The 13,172-nt window shown below is 38.4% G+C and overlaps 1 protein-coding gene across 1 annotated transcript in view; it reads left to right on the top strand.

Moving 5' to 3' along the window:
* The window catches only part of LOC111057433 (acetylcholine receptor subunit alpha-L1), a 152,124-nt gene that overhangs the window by 55,797 nt on the left and 83,155 nt on the right, over positions 1 to 13,172 (top strand). Inside the window, exon 3 of the mRNA XM_039435812.1 lies at positions 5 to 49. Within this exon, the coding sequence (XP_039291746.1) occupies positions 5 to 49 (45 nt within the window). The remainder of the gene's footprint in view (positions 1 to 4; positions 50 to 13,172) is intronic.

Raw genomic sequence — 13,172 nt, 5'->3', positions numbered from 1 at the left:
TCAGAACTTGAAAGATCAGATCTTAACAACAAACGTCTGGCTGGAACATGTGAGTAGATATAAATATAGTACTTTATTGTTTACAATCAATATCCTGCATGTATATTGAGATCTTGATTCATCTTTTAGGGCCGGTTTCCGAGCTCGGGATTTAGCTAAGTTCTAGACTTTGAACATATGGAGTCAGGAAATTGGCTTTCCAAAACGGGGCGTTGTCGCAGTTTTAGGACAATTTTCATTTTCTCATTTTTTTTTTATAATATTGGAAACGTTTTCCCTTGAACATATGAAACATTCCCAAATAATTCAAAATACCTGAAACTTTACACTATTTTCACTTTATTTTATATTGTGTTTTCCTAGTTTTTCGAAATTTAATTTGAACGTGGATTACGACTATGCCCCGTTCAAGCAGGGAACACTATGCCATCAACGTCAGGCGCCGTCCGGCACCGACCGTCACCGTTGCGTACCGGCAACATTGCTTTGCATTGTTTTAAACAAACGGCAACCCACTATACCCGTCCGTCACCGGCCACGACCGTGTCCGTCAGACACCGTCGGCCACCATTGCTGTTTGGGGCATTCTTGCCGGATAGCCGGTCCGTTTTTTTATCATTCTTCCAGTCGACATTCAATTTAAATCTTGCGAAAGTGCTAAAAATAGTGTTTTTACTATTGTTTTCTTCTTTCCATTCATATTCCAACTCAAGTATTATTATTATTATTTGAGGTTTTGCTTGACCACCCTTTCCCTGGGCTCCGACCCCCAAGGAAGAGTGCCAAGCGATTTTTCCAGAGTGAGTGCTCCACATGTCCATGTGGTAAACAATCATACTGGGTCCGTTACCATTAAATCGTTTGCTCTGAGTAGACGTAATGAACCAAGAATGACAGCCTTCTGCATCTGACCTGCAAGCACAGCAGCAGGTCTCTCACAGGCTGGAATCGTTCTAAGGTTGGCCAAAAATGAAGGTCTCATGCCTCCCAGTACACCTACAATCAACACCACCATTCTCACAGAGTAGCCTGGGTTTAGCCTGCGCAGCTCCATTAGTAGGTCATGATATGTCGTCTGTTTTTCCTCCTCTTTGGTGACAATGTTACCCTCAGCTGGTGCTGAAAACTCAATGACATACATTGTCTTCGAAGTGATGTCAAGGAGGACAACATCAGGCTTTGTGGCTCTTAAAAGCCTGGTGGTAGAGAATGAGTAATTCCAATAAATTCGGCACCTCTCATTCCCCACAACAGATTCAATCTCCCCTGGGGCATAAGGCAGCACTGGTGTTTTGTCGATACCATATGAGTGTCTAAGATGGTAATAGAGAACTCGCAGAGCAGCATTATGTCGATGGATGTAGCCTGCAGTTGCATGCACAGAACAAGAAGACAGGATGTGCATGATCGTCTCTGGTGCTCTATGACACACCCTGCAACTGATATCAGGAACATCCATGTGCATTACTCTGCTGCGGTATGACAATGTGTTGATGACACATCTTGACATGCCAGTATGAAACCCTCAGTCTCAGATTTCAGGGCTGCTGACTTCAGAAAAGCAAAAGTCAGTGGCTTGGACAAGCCTTGCTCCTCAACATGCCTGTAGAAAACACCATGCAAGGACTTGTCCTTATGTTGCTGCAACAGGAGTCTGGACTCAGCAGTCTTTATTCTAGCCCTGAGCTGATTAGGCTCATGCTCCTCCTCCCGATCAGTGCGAAAATCGAGACCAAGGGTATCTGCCACATGCTGTGCTGCCTTATATAGGAAGGCCCCAACCCCTGCAACTTCATGGTCATGAACCAGCTGCATAAGGGGATCAGAGCATCTTTGTATGCTGCAGGCAAACTGTAAGGCCACCCTGTTGTGCAGATTCTCCAACCCAAGTAGACCTCTGCCCCCTTCATGCCTTGGCAGGTATATTCGGGCAACAGAAGAGCGGGGATGTAAACTTCTCTCCATGTGCATCCTTTTTCGGGTTTCCCTGTCCAGGTCCTGGAGCTCATTCCGATTCCACTTAACCACTCCAAAAGAGTAGGTGAGAACCGGCACAGCGAGCATGTTGGTGGCTTCAACTTTATTCTTACCAGATAACTCAGATGACCAGAGCCTCCTGAGTCTCTTCTTATACTCACTGCAGAGAGCCGTATTATAATATTATAATAATTATAATTATTATTAATATTATTATTATTAGTATTATTATTATTATTATTTTATTATTATTATTATTATTATTTTTATTATTATCATTAGTATATCATCAATTTGTTCTCATAATGCAACTTAATTCACTATTCAAACGTAAATGGAATCGCTAAAAAAATCAAATGAAAAAGTAACATGACATTTATAAATTAACTTACTTCAGTGTCAAGGCCAGCAGCTCCTCAGGACCTCACGGTGTGTTTCACTGGGAATTTCAGTTACTCGAGCAATTCGTAGAACTTCTTTGGAGTCATGCGGAAATATAAAAAGAACTTAGCATCGTCTTTTTTCAAGTCGTCAAACAAATGATGAAATTCACCATATTCGTTTCTTCTTCTGAAGATTTCGTGCACCCAGTACCTATGCTTCCTCCGTTTCTGTATCTCTTCTTCTTCAGCACATGCTGCGGCTATTACTAGCAATTCCTTGTCTGATGAACTCTCCATCGCAACTGATGCATTTCTTCTGGTTAGCTCCGGTTTCTGACGGAGCTAACCAGACGGGCAAGTGGGTTATCGCCGGAAAAATGACGGTGAAGGCGGCGACTGACGGTGAAAGTCGGTGTTGGACGGTGCCTGACGGTGACGGCATAGTGCTGGGTTCTCTGCTTTATCGCCGGGAAAATGACGATGAAGGCGGCGACTGACGGTGAAAGTCGGTGCCGGACGGCGCCTGACGGTGATGGCATAGTGGGTTCCCTGCTTTAGGAAAACCAATTTTCCGACTCCAGCTGTTCAAAGTCTAGAACTTAGCTAAATCCCGAGCATAATAATATTTTCCTCCACCTACTGTCTAAAGTACTTACTCTACTCCCTAAAACCTAATACTAAAGTGTCACTTTTTCGCTCTCGGTAGTGAAAAACAGAAAAACTCCCTAGGGAGTGAAAGTGACTCCATTTAAATAACATGGGGAGCGTCCCTATTTTGAAACTTACATTGTAATAGGTTAGAAGGTCTAAGCTCAGATGAGAAAGCATAATAGAGGTGTCTGTCATTGAGTCAACTGAATTCAATACCACAACCAGAAATTTGATTAACTCATGAAATATATATGTTTGTATGATAATTATTATATTCTTAATATAAGTAGACGATGAAAATTTATACAATTTTTAAAATATTTTATTCTATTCAAAATACTAGCCAACAAATATTTTTGATCTGCAATTCAAATCTGAACCGCGTGATCTGGAGTCAGCCATTTTTGGTAGCTGCTCAGCTGATATAATTGTTACAACTTTTGCCGATAGATAGCGCAATCGGCAGTGCCAAAAGACTACCGGTTTTTAGGCTTTAGATTTGAGTTATGTTGTTAGGAATCATTGTCACCAATACGTAAGTTATTAGAATGATTTCATTTGCAGTTTCAATAAAAAAAATGTAGATGGAGGAAAAATGTTGTGTACATCACGAGCGAAAAATACTTTTTCTCCCTCAGGAAAATTGCTGCCCTCGGCTTCGCCTCGGGCTTCAAACTTTTTCTCACAGGGAGAAAAAGTCTTACTTTTCACTCTAGATATACAAATAACTATTAAATTTCAACTAGGAACTGAATGATTATTGATTTTTAGATGTAATTAATCGGGAACTTCAAACTGTTTTTGAGGTTAGCCTTGTGTTCCAATGCCCTATGAATCATAACAAATTACAAAAATAAGATCAATTTTTAATGATAAAAGAATTAATTTTTGAAATATTTATTATTGGTATTTCATTTTTAAAAAATCGAGAACCTGAATTTACATATATCTGTACCAGAATATTGTTTTCAAAAAGCATAATGCATGATTTTGTTATGAGTAGATTGGAATATCAAATGTACCGCCATAATAACCCATAAAATGGCCGCTCCATAAGGAACACGAGTGTCATGCATTCATAGACCTTGACCTCACCAATTTGCGTTTACTATAGTCTTTTTCACAAGATATCTCACCGACCGATAGGACAGGACAGAATTTTCTCCGATGGACAGTATTAGAGGAGGCTGTGGTTTATAACTGCGCGAGGTCTACTGTTCAGAGAACTACTAGTGGTCTGTAAACAGCTCGAGTGGAGATATTGATCATCATTCAATGGAGGTTTGAAGATAGGCATTGTTTGGAGTGTGTGTCAACGGCCGATATTCTCGGCAAACAAAAACTGTGAGAGCCGTTTTGAGATAAGGGTGCACTCGCACTCACTACTCGCTCCTTGATCTCGACCACAAACTTTCAAGTGCTTGAAGCTCTCCTACAAACCGCTATGAGGATCACAATAGTGGTTTGGAGATTTTTGTGTACTAAACTCCTGGAGTAGACTAGTATTTGCACGGCTGGAGAGATCATGTACCAAAGTATAATGCTCTCAAAACACTATATAGCCTACGTTATATGGAATGTTATGTATCCAAAGCAATGTTCGATCAAACAGCTTTATTGACCATCGGTGGGCACGGTAGTCGTTGGAACGAGAGGAAGAAGGAGAAGAAGGGGAGGAAGAAGAAAATAGGAGAAGAAGAAGATTGAGAAGAAGAAGAAAGAAGAAGAAGAAGAAGAAGAAGAAGAAGAAGGAGGAGGAGGAGGAGAAGGAGGAGAAGGAGATTGATTGATTGATTGATTGATTATTTATTTCGTGTGCAAGGTCTGAAGAGACCCATTGCACAATAGAACAAAGAAAATAAAAAGCATGTTATACAATTTAATAAAACAAGAACAAAATACAAAGCAAGATGAATATAAGTACTACATTAGATATAGTTCAACACATGAATTAATTGAACGTTCTTACAACTTTCACTTTCGTTCCTACAACGTTCTTACAACTTTCATTGGAGAAGAAGAAGATGAAGAAGAATGAGAAGAAGGAGAAGGAGGAGGAGGAGGAGGAAGAGGAGGAGGAGGAGGACGAGGAGGAGGAAGAGGAAGAGAGAGAGGAAGAAGGAGGAAGAAGAGGAGGAGGAGGAGGAGGAGAAGGAGAGGAAGAAGAAGAAGAAAACAGACCCTTGCAGAGCACGAGTTACCTGCTAGTATATCACATACATCAGATCTTGTTCATGAGGTCTGTCATCTTCATGACAAGTCAGAAACTCTTCAATCTGCTCTCATATGTGAAATGTACCCAGTGTGAATTTGAAAAGAATAGAAACTAAATAATACTGTAAGGGCCGTTTGCACAGTATCAGTTTAAACTAAATTACATTTAAAACTGGATTAACAAGGCCCCGGCCTACGATATTGCAACGTCGCAGTGTAGACCTAGATTCATGAAAAAAGGAGACGATAGACCGTCGATCCTGTCTACCTGAAAAGTAGCCGTCATCTCTCATCATCATCCCTCTCACTCATCACCCACGCACAAGCCTAAGAGCTTATGTGGGCATCACCCTCAGTATTAATCTCAGTTTAATCAGTATCAGTATCATCACCCTCAGTTTAAACTGACACGTATTATCAAGGCACCCTCTAATACAAGTGAAAAAGATCAGCTGGTATTTTTTAGAATCTTTTTCACCAATCATGTAATAGATTCTAGGCCTACACTGCGACGTTGCAATATCGTAGGCCAGGGCCTTGTATTAGAGGTGGCCTTGATAATACGCGTCAGTTTAAACTGAGGGTGATGATACTGATACTGATTAAACTGAGGTTAATACTGAGGGTGATGCCCACATAAGCTCTCAGGCTTGTGCGTGGGTAATGAGTGAGTGGGATGATGATGAGAGATGACGACTACTTTTCATGTAGACGGGATCGACGGTCTATCGTCTCCTTTTTTCATGAATCTAGGTCTACACTGCGACGTTGCAATATCGTAGGCCAGGGCCTTGTATTAGAGGTGGCCTTGATAATACGCGTCAGTTTAAACTGAGGGTGATGATACTGATACTGATTAAACTGAGGTTAATACTGAGGGTGATGCCCACATAAGCTCTTAGGCTTGTGCGTGGGTAATGAGTGAGTGGGATGATGATGAGAGATGACGACTACTTTTCATGTAGACGGGATCGACGGTCTATCGTCTCCTTTTTTCATGATTCTAGGTCTACACTGCGACGTTGCAATATCGTAGGCCAGGGCCTTGTATTAGAGGTGGCCTTGATAATACGCGTCAGTTTAAACTGAGGGTGATGATACTGATACTGATTAAACTGAGGTTAATACTGAGTGTGATGCCCACATAAGCTCTTAGGCTTGTGCGTGGGTAATGAGTGAGTGGGATGATGATGAGAGATGACGACTACTTTTCATGTAGACGGGATCGACGGTCTATCGTCTCCTTTTTTCATGATTCTAGGTCTACACTGCGATGTTGCAATATCGTAGGCCGGGGCCTTGTATTAGAAGTGGCAATGGTATTATTCAATATTTTCATGTAAGCTGTATTGTCTCTGGTACTATACTTGGAATGTACTCCAGCTTTTATCGACTTCTGGAGAATAAATTGAAGCTGTTTCTCGTGAACATTTTCACGGCTCCATAAATCTCAGAAATTCTCTCAGGTAGGAACATGTGCGCGGCCTACTATTACTCTCCTGGGTCAGCCCCAACGACTTGACTAGCGCTGAAAATGTTACTTTATTGCCTGCTCTCTTTCCCTCATTGGTGAGAGATAGAGAATGGAAAAGGTGGAGGAGTGTAAGGAGAAGAGTGGGAAGAGGATATTGCTTGCTCTTTCTCCCTCATTGAAGAAGAGTTGGAGAAGGAGACGGAAAAGGAGAAGGAGGAATAACTGGAGGAGTGATAGAAGATGAATAGGGGAAGGATAAAAAAGGAGAGGAGTTTATTGCTTCTTCTCTTACTCATTTGAAAGAAGACGATGGATGAGGAGGAGGGTTGAGAGAGGGTGAGGAGGAGTATGAGTTGGCGGTGTAGGTGGAGGAGTGTGAGAAGAAGAGTAGGAGAAGGAAAAAATAGAAGAGGAGTTTATTGTTTGCTCTCTCACTCATTGATAAGAGGACGATGAAGGAGGAGGAGGAGTAGGAGGAGGAGGAGTTGGAAGAGGAGGAGGAGGAGTAGGAGGAGGATGTGGAGGAGTGGAGGTGGAAGAGGAGGAGTGGGAGGAGAGGGAGGATGTGGAGGAGCGGTGTTGGAAGATGAGGAGGAGTAGTAGCTGGAGGGATAGGAGGTGGAGGAGTGGTGGTGGAGGAGTCGAGGTGGCAGAGGAGGAGGAGGAGGAGGAGAAGAAGGATCAGGAGGATGAGAAGAAGTGGTAGACTTAATGGGAGGTGAATAAACAGGAAGAGGTGTTAAGGGAGGAGGATTAGTTGTAAGAGGAAAATGGTGAGGGGATGCTCACAAGGAGAAGGAGGAGCAGGGAGTGTAGGAGATAGTGGGTGAAGATGAAGGGGAGGAGGTAAAGGAGTAAATAAGATTGGTGAGGGGGTGATCAGAAGGATTGATTGAGTACTTTATTCATGTAGATTACAAAATTTACTGACTTAAACACTAAATATCGGGGCACCGAGCTTCGCTTCGGAGTATACTAGAAATATATAAGTATAACACGAGTACACTATAAATACGGTATTCCAAAATGTTGGTTATGCTCCATACACTTCTAAATTCCAATTTTCAGTCCAAACATTTTAAAAACGAAAAGTTTGAATTTAGATTTTCACAAATCATATTTAATAACAAAATAACACTCACTAATCACTTAGAACTGTAAAATAATGATTAACTTTGAAAATGTTTATATACGGTAGGTACTTTAATTTATATAAAAAATAATGGATCTTGCATGAATCATATTGTTGGTCATATCAACAAATCAGATAATGTTGATCAAGTCGGTTTATCTATAATCTATTTATATAAAAAATGAATGTCTGTTTGTTTGTCTGTTTGTTTCATATAGACTTGAAAACTACTCCACAGAACGGCATTAAACTTTGAGAATATGTTGTGTGAATATTGGGAATGGTTTCTGACCAGAAATTCCAATAGCTAATAATTCAATATTATTCATTAATCCTTTCAACAGACCTATGTTTTCAAAATTTTCGGCCGAGCAGCACCGAAGAACGGAAAGATGATCATGATTCAAGATCATATTGTGATTATATGATTTAGCTTCTCAAGTTACCAGCTGTAATAAACACGTCATCCTGTGATTATTTGCACATATGAATAAAGTTGAGCATTTGCTTATACTTCTAAAATAAGGAGCATTTGCTTCATTTTCCATGAATAAACGTGAGCAAAACCTTTTGCTCATGCTCATCAAAAAAATAGTTTGAGCATTTGCTCAAAAGTAAAAGCTTTTGCTCAAAATTGTATGAATAAACTAGAGCATTTGCTCAACTTTTGAAGCAAATACTTCAAAAAAGGTGAGTCCAGTCTAGAGCAGCTTATCACCTTTTGCTCATAGTAAAATGGCTAAACCAATTCGTATGAGGAAGAGGAAACTATACCAGATACGATCACAACCAATAGTTGAGAACTATAAAACTCTTTTTAGATTCAACCATGATATATATCACCATTATCCCTACAAAAGAATAAATACAAAAGATGGCTACCTGTTATAAAGAGTTACAAAAGCGAATCAGCTGATGGAAAATCTTTAAAATACGTGAGCATTTGCTCCAGAGTTCAGGAGCATAAGGTAAGAGTATAAGGTAAAGCTTATTCATATAAAAATGCTTTTGCTTCTACCTTTTGCTCATGAGCAAAACCTATGCTCCATGCTCTTGCTCATAAGCATTTGCTTTGGTTTTATTCATATGGGCCATTGTCTACTGGTATTAAAACGATAGTTTAGAGTTGGGAAAAAATTATTCACGTCATGAAAGAGAGTTCATATTGCATTCATTGATTACTGAAGAATGACAGAATGATTAATATTTTTTTGAATTTAGCTTAGCTGATATTCATCCTGAAACGGAAGGTTGAAAGAATATGGGATTCTGTGTAATTCATCGTACATCACATATTTCCTGGATCATCTATTGAATATCAACAACATGAAAACATTAAATTCATCTTTGAAACACTGATTCAACCTATCTATTTTTGTTATTTCAACACTTCAAAGATAGATATTACTACAAGTTTTATTGATAGAGAAGAATATGTTTTCGGAATAATAAATGCTGCATGACTAAGCACATAGGAAGTCCGTATTGAGATGTAAATGAAAATATTGATTGTCACATAAATTTCATGATTCACCAAATAAAGTCGAGTGTGACATGAGACACATTGACTTTTTGACGGTACGAAGTTCGCCGGGTAAGCTAGTTGCCAGAATAAAGCTTCTCGTGAGATCAGCTGATTTATTGCAAAAGTTCAACAGCTGAACATAATTCTGTCTCACTCCCACACAGTCACTCGCAACATTTCGTTATCGAAAGACGACGAAATTATCATGTGTTTTTCCATGGATGAATAATAATTATCCTTTCCATGTCCTTCAGCGAGTTTTCCCAGGGATAAGACCTAGTGCAATCGAATGTTTATATCATAAACCTACTATGTTCCAAATTTCGTGAAAATCGTTAGAGCCGTTTTCGAGATCCGTTGGACATGAATGAATACCCAAATATACAGGGTGATTCATAATTATGGTAAAATAATTTAATACGTGATAGTAGAGGTAAAAATAAGAAAAAAAGTTCATATAAACATATATCCATAAACGCTTCATTAGCGAGCTATACAGAGTGAAAGATTTCGCCCGGAATTCAGTTCCTCTGGTGAAATACACCGATGCTGAATTGTTTGGCGACTAGTTTTTGAGAAACTTATGCTGGATTCATATGGAAAAATATCTGAAAAATTGAATAAAACTAGTCTGGGAGCTATAGTGTGAGTAGTTTTTGAGAAAAAAGTTGAAATATGCAAAAAATCCAAGTAGAAAAACACAGACTTCTACGTTTGATGCCCAATAACTTTCTTTAATGACCAGTAAACAAATAATTCCTCGCAATAAAAATTATAGAGAATTTAATTCTGAAAAGAATGATGTAAGCTGTGTAAACTAAATTGAAATAAAAGTTGGATAAAATGTATTCTTATGTAGTACATTATACCACAAAAATTTGCTGTTTTATGAGGAGAGAACTAATAACTCATAGGTTCTAGCTGATTGCAAATAAAACATGGATTTTAAAAACAGCTGTTCCAAAACAGCTGATTTATTATGTTTTAAATAAGAAAATATTTGAAAGAAATTGTCAGCTGAAAATTATTTTCAGAAATATTTTAGCTCACTGTTGAACAAAAAAAAAAAAAAACTGTAAGTTAGGCCTACTGTAACCGCGCTGTGTTTTTTTTTAATCTATTAACCAGTTATTTGTAACCATTCCACTTTGCTTTTGTGTTAAGTGTTAACTTTTTAAAAAATGGCAGGTAATCTTAGACATTATTCATACTCCGAATTAGCTGACATGCATTTAATGTATGGAATGGGACACTACTGTAATAGTACTGAAGCAAGACGTTTGTATCAAGAGAACTTTCCCAACCGAGTATGTCCAAGTTCAAGGTTTTTTGCCACTATTCATTAACGTCTGTCTGAAACAGATTCTTTGATATCAAAAGAGCACATTTATGCAGGCAGACCCCGATCTACTAAGACTGTTGAGTTAGAAGAACAAGTTCTTAATGAAATTTATGAACATACAGAGAAGAGCACAAGAGAATTGTCAGTGCAGTTAAATGTCAATCAATCTATCATTTGGAGGATACTGAAATAGCAACAATTACATCCATAACACCTCTAGAAAGTTCATACTCTATTGCCACGAGACTGTATTCCCCGTGCTGGTATTTGCCGATGGTTTTTAGTAAAACTTGTTTACCCAAACTTTTAAACAACCGTTTTATTTACCGACAAGGCACACTTTACAAGAACAGCTATTCACAACCAACATATTTGGGCAGCTGAGAATCCTCATGCCATCAATCATAATCTTCCACAACATCAGTTTTCAGTAAACATTTGGGCAGGAATCATAGGAGATCATCTACTTCTGTTCGAGCTTCCTCCCAGGCTTAATGGCATAATCTACTAGTCGTTTGGTATAAGTTTAATGTCATTTAGATATGCTACTTTCATATGAAATAAAAAATTTCATAAAAAACCGAATATTTTATTTGCAATCAGCTACAACTTATGAGTTATTAGCTCTCTCCTCATAAAACAGAAAATTTTTGTGGTGTAATGTACTACATAAGAATACATTTTATCCAACTTTCATTTGAATTTAGTTGACACAGCTTACATCATTCTTTCCAGAATTAAATTCTCTACAATTTTCATCGCGAGGAATTATTTTTTTACTAGTCATTAAAGAAAGTTATTGGGCATCAAACGTAAAAGTCTGTGTTTCTCTACTTAGATTTTTTGCATATTTCAACTTTTTTCTCAAAAACTACTCACACTTCAGCTTCCAGACTAGTTTTATCCAACTTTTCAGATATTTTTTCATATGAATCCAGCATAAGTTTCTCGAAAACTAGTCGCCAAACAATTCAGCATCGGTGTATTTTACCAGAGGAACTGAATTCCGGGCGAAATCTTTCACCCTGTATAGCTCGCTAATGAAGCGTTTATGGATATATGTTTATATGAACTTTTTTCCTTATTTTTACCTATACTATCACGTATTGAAATATTTTACCAAAATTATGAATCACCCTGTATAATCAAATATATGAATATACAGAGTGTTTCAGAAGTAGTGTCGAGAATTTTAGGGTATTGTACCTGGATGCTAGGAGACTACAAATGTCATATTTGAAGTGTCAAAACTCAGCGGTTATCCTTATAGCTGCCATTTTGTTTTTTTCACTTAAAAATTTTTATCTCAAGAACGAAATGTTGCATTGATCTGAAATTTGGCATGAATATTTATGCTATAAAGACTCAACTATAAAAAAAAAAAAAATTTTTCGTTGAAATTTTTCAAAATTGCGGCCATTTTAAATTTTTGATGGCGAATATCTCGAAAACCGTCCATTTTACAGAAAATTTACAAGAGACAAAAAAGTTAGCAAATTGTTTCACAATTCCAATGATACCTAATTTATTAAGATTGGTCAAAGAATAACAGAGAAATTCATTTTTTTCGTACTGCATGCATGACCACTTTTCACCATTTAAAGATCAATATTTATTTTTTTTATAATTTCATGAAAACCGTTCTTATTACAGAAATATACAAGAATAACTTTCCTCCAAATTTTATTTTACATTGAAAAATATTAATTTCACTCAAATCGGTTCACTGATACTAATGCAGCAATTGCTCAAAATGCCGTCCTTCAACTTGATTACACAGTCTGCACCTTTCAATCATGGACCGTCGAACTGCTATAAAAGCATTTTCATCATCTTGAATGGCACCTGCTGCAGCAACCACTCTTGCCACAAGGTCTTCTCCGTTTTCTACTGGCGTGCTGTAAACAAGGTCTTTCATATGGCCCCAGAAAAAAAAATCTAAAGGGTTGAGGTCAGGTGAACGTGCGGGCCACGGTACTGGTCCACCCCGCCCAATCCACCGCTGACGATAGGTCATGTTCAGAAAGTCCGTAACAACATTTCCGAAATGAGCAGGGGCACCATCATGTTGAAACCAAATATTATATCTGTTTGCAAGAGGCACATCTTCCAAAAGTTCTGGTAGTATGTCTCTTAAAAAAGTAATGTACGTGGGAGAATTCAGACGATTAGGAAGAATGTATGGTCCAATCACGCGATTACCTAAGATACCCGGCCAAACATTCAGCGAAAATCTATGCTGATAACCACGCACTTTGACCTCATGAGGATTGTCTAAGGCCCAGACGTGACTGTTGCGAGAGTTGAAGATTCCTTCTCTTGTAAAGCTGGACTCATCGGTAAATAACACATTTTCTAGAAAATTTGGTTGGATAATGTCTTGCTGAAGAAACCAACGGGCACAGTTTACTCTTGGCTCATAGTCGCGTTCAACCAATGAGTGAACTTTTTGAAAGCGGAAGGGGTGAAGTCTT

This window comes from Nilaparvata lugens, chromosome 9, assembly GCF_014356525.2.
Source record: "Nilaparvata lugens isolate BPH chromosome 9, ASM1435652v1, whole genome shotgun sequence".
NCBI lineage: Eukaryota > Metazoa > Arthropoda > Insecta > Hemiptera > Delphacidae > Nilaparvata > Nilaparvata lugens.
Note: the sequence above shows the minus strand (reverse complement) of the source record. Positions and strands in the feature narration are given on the sequence as shown.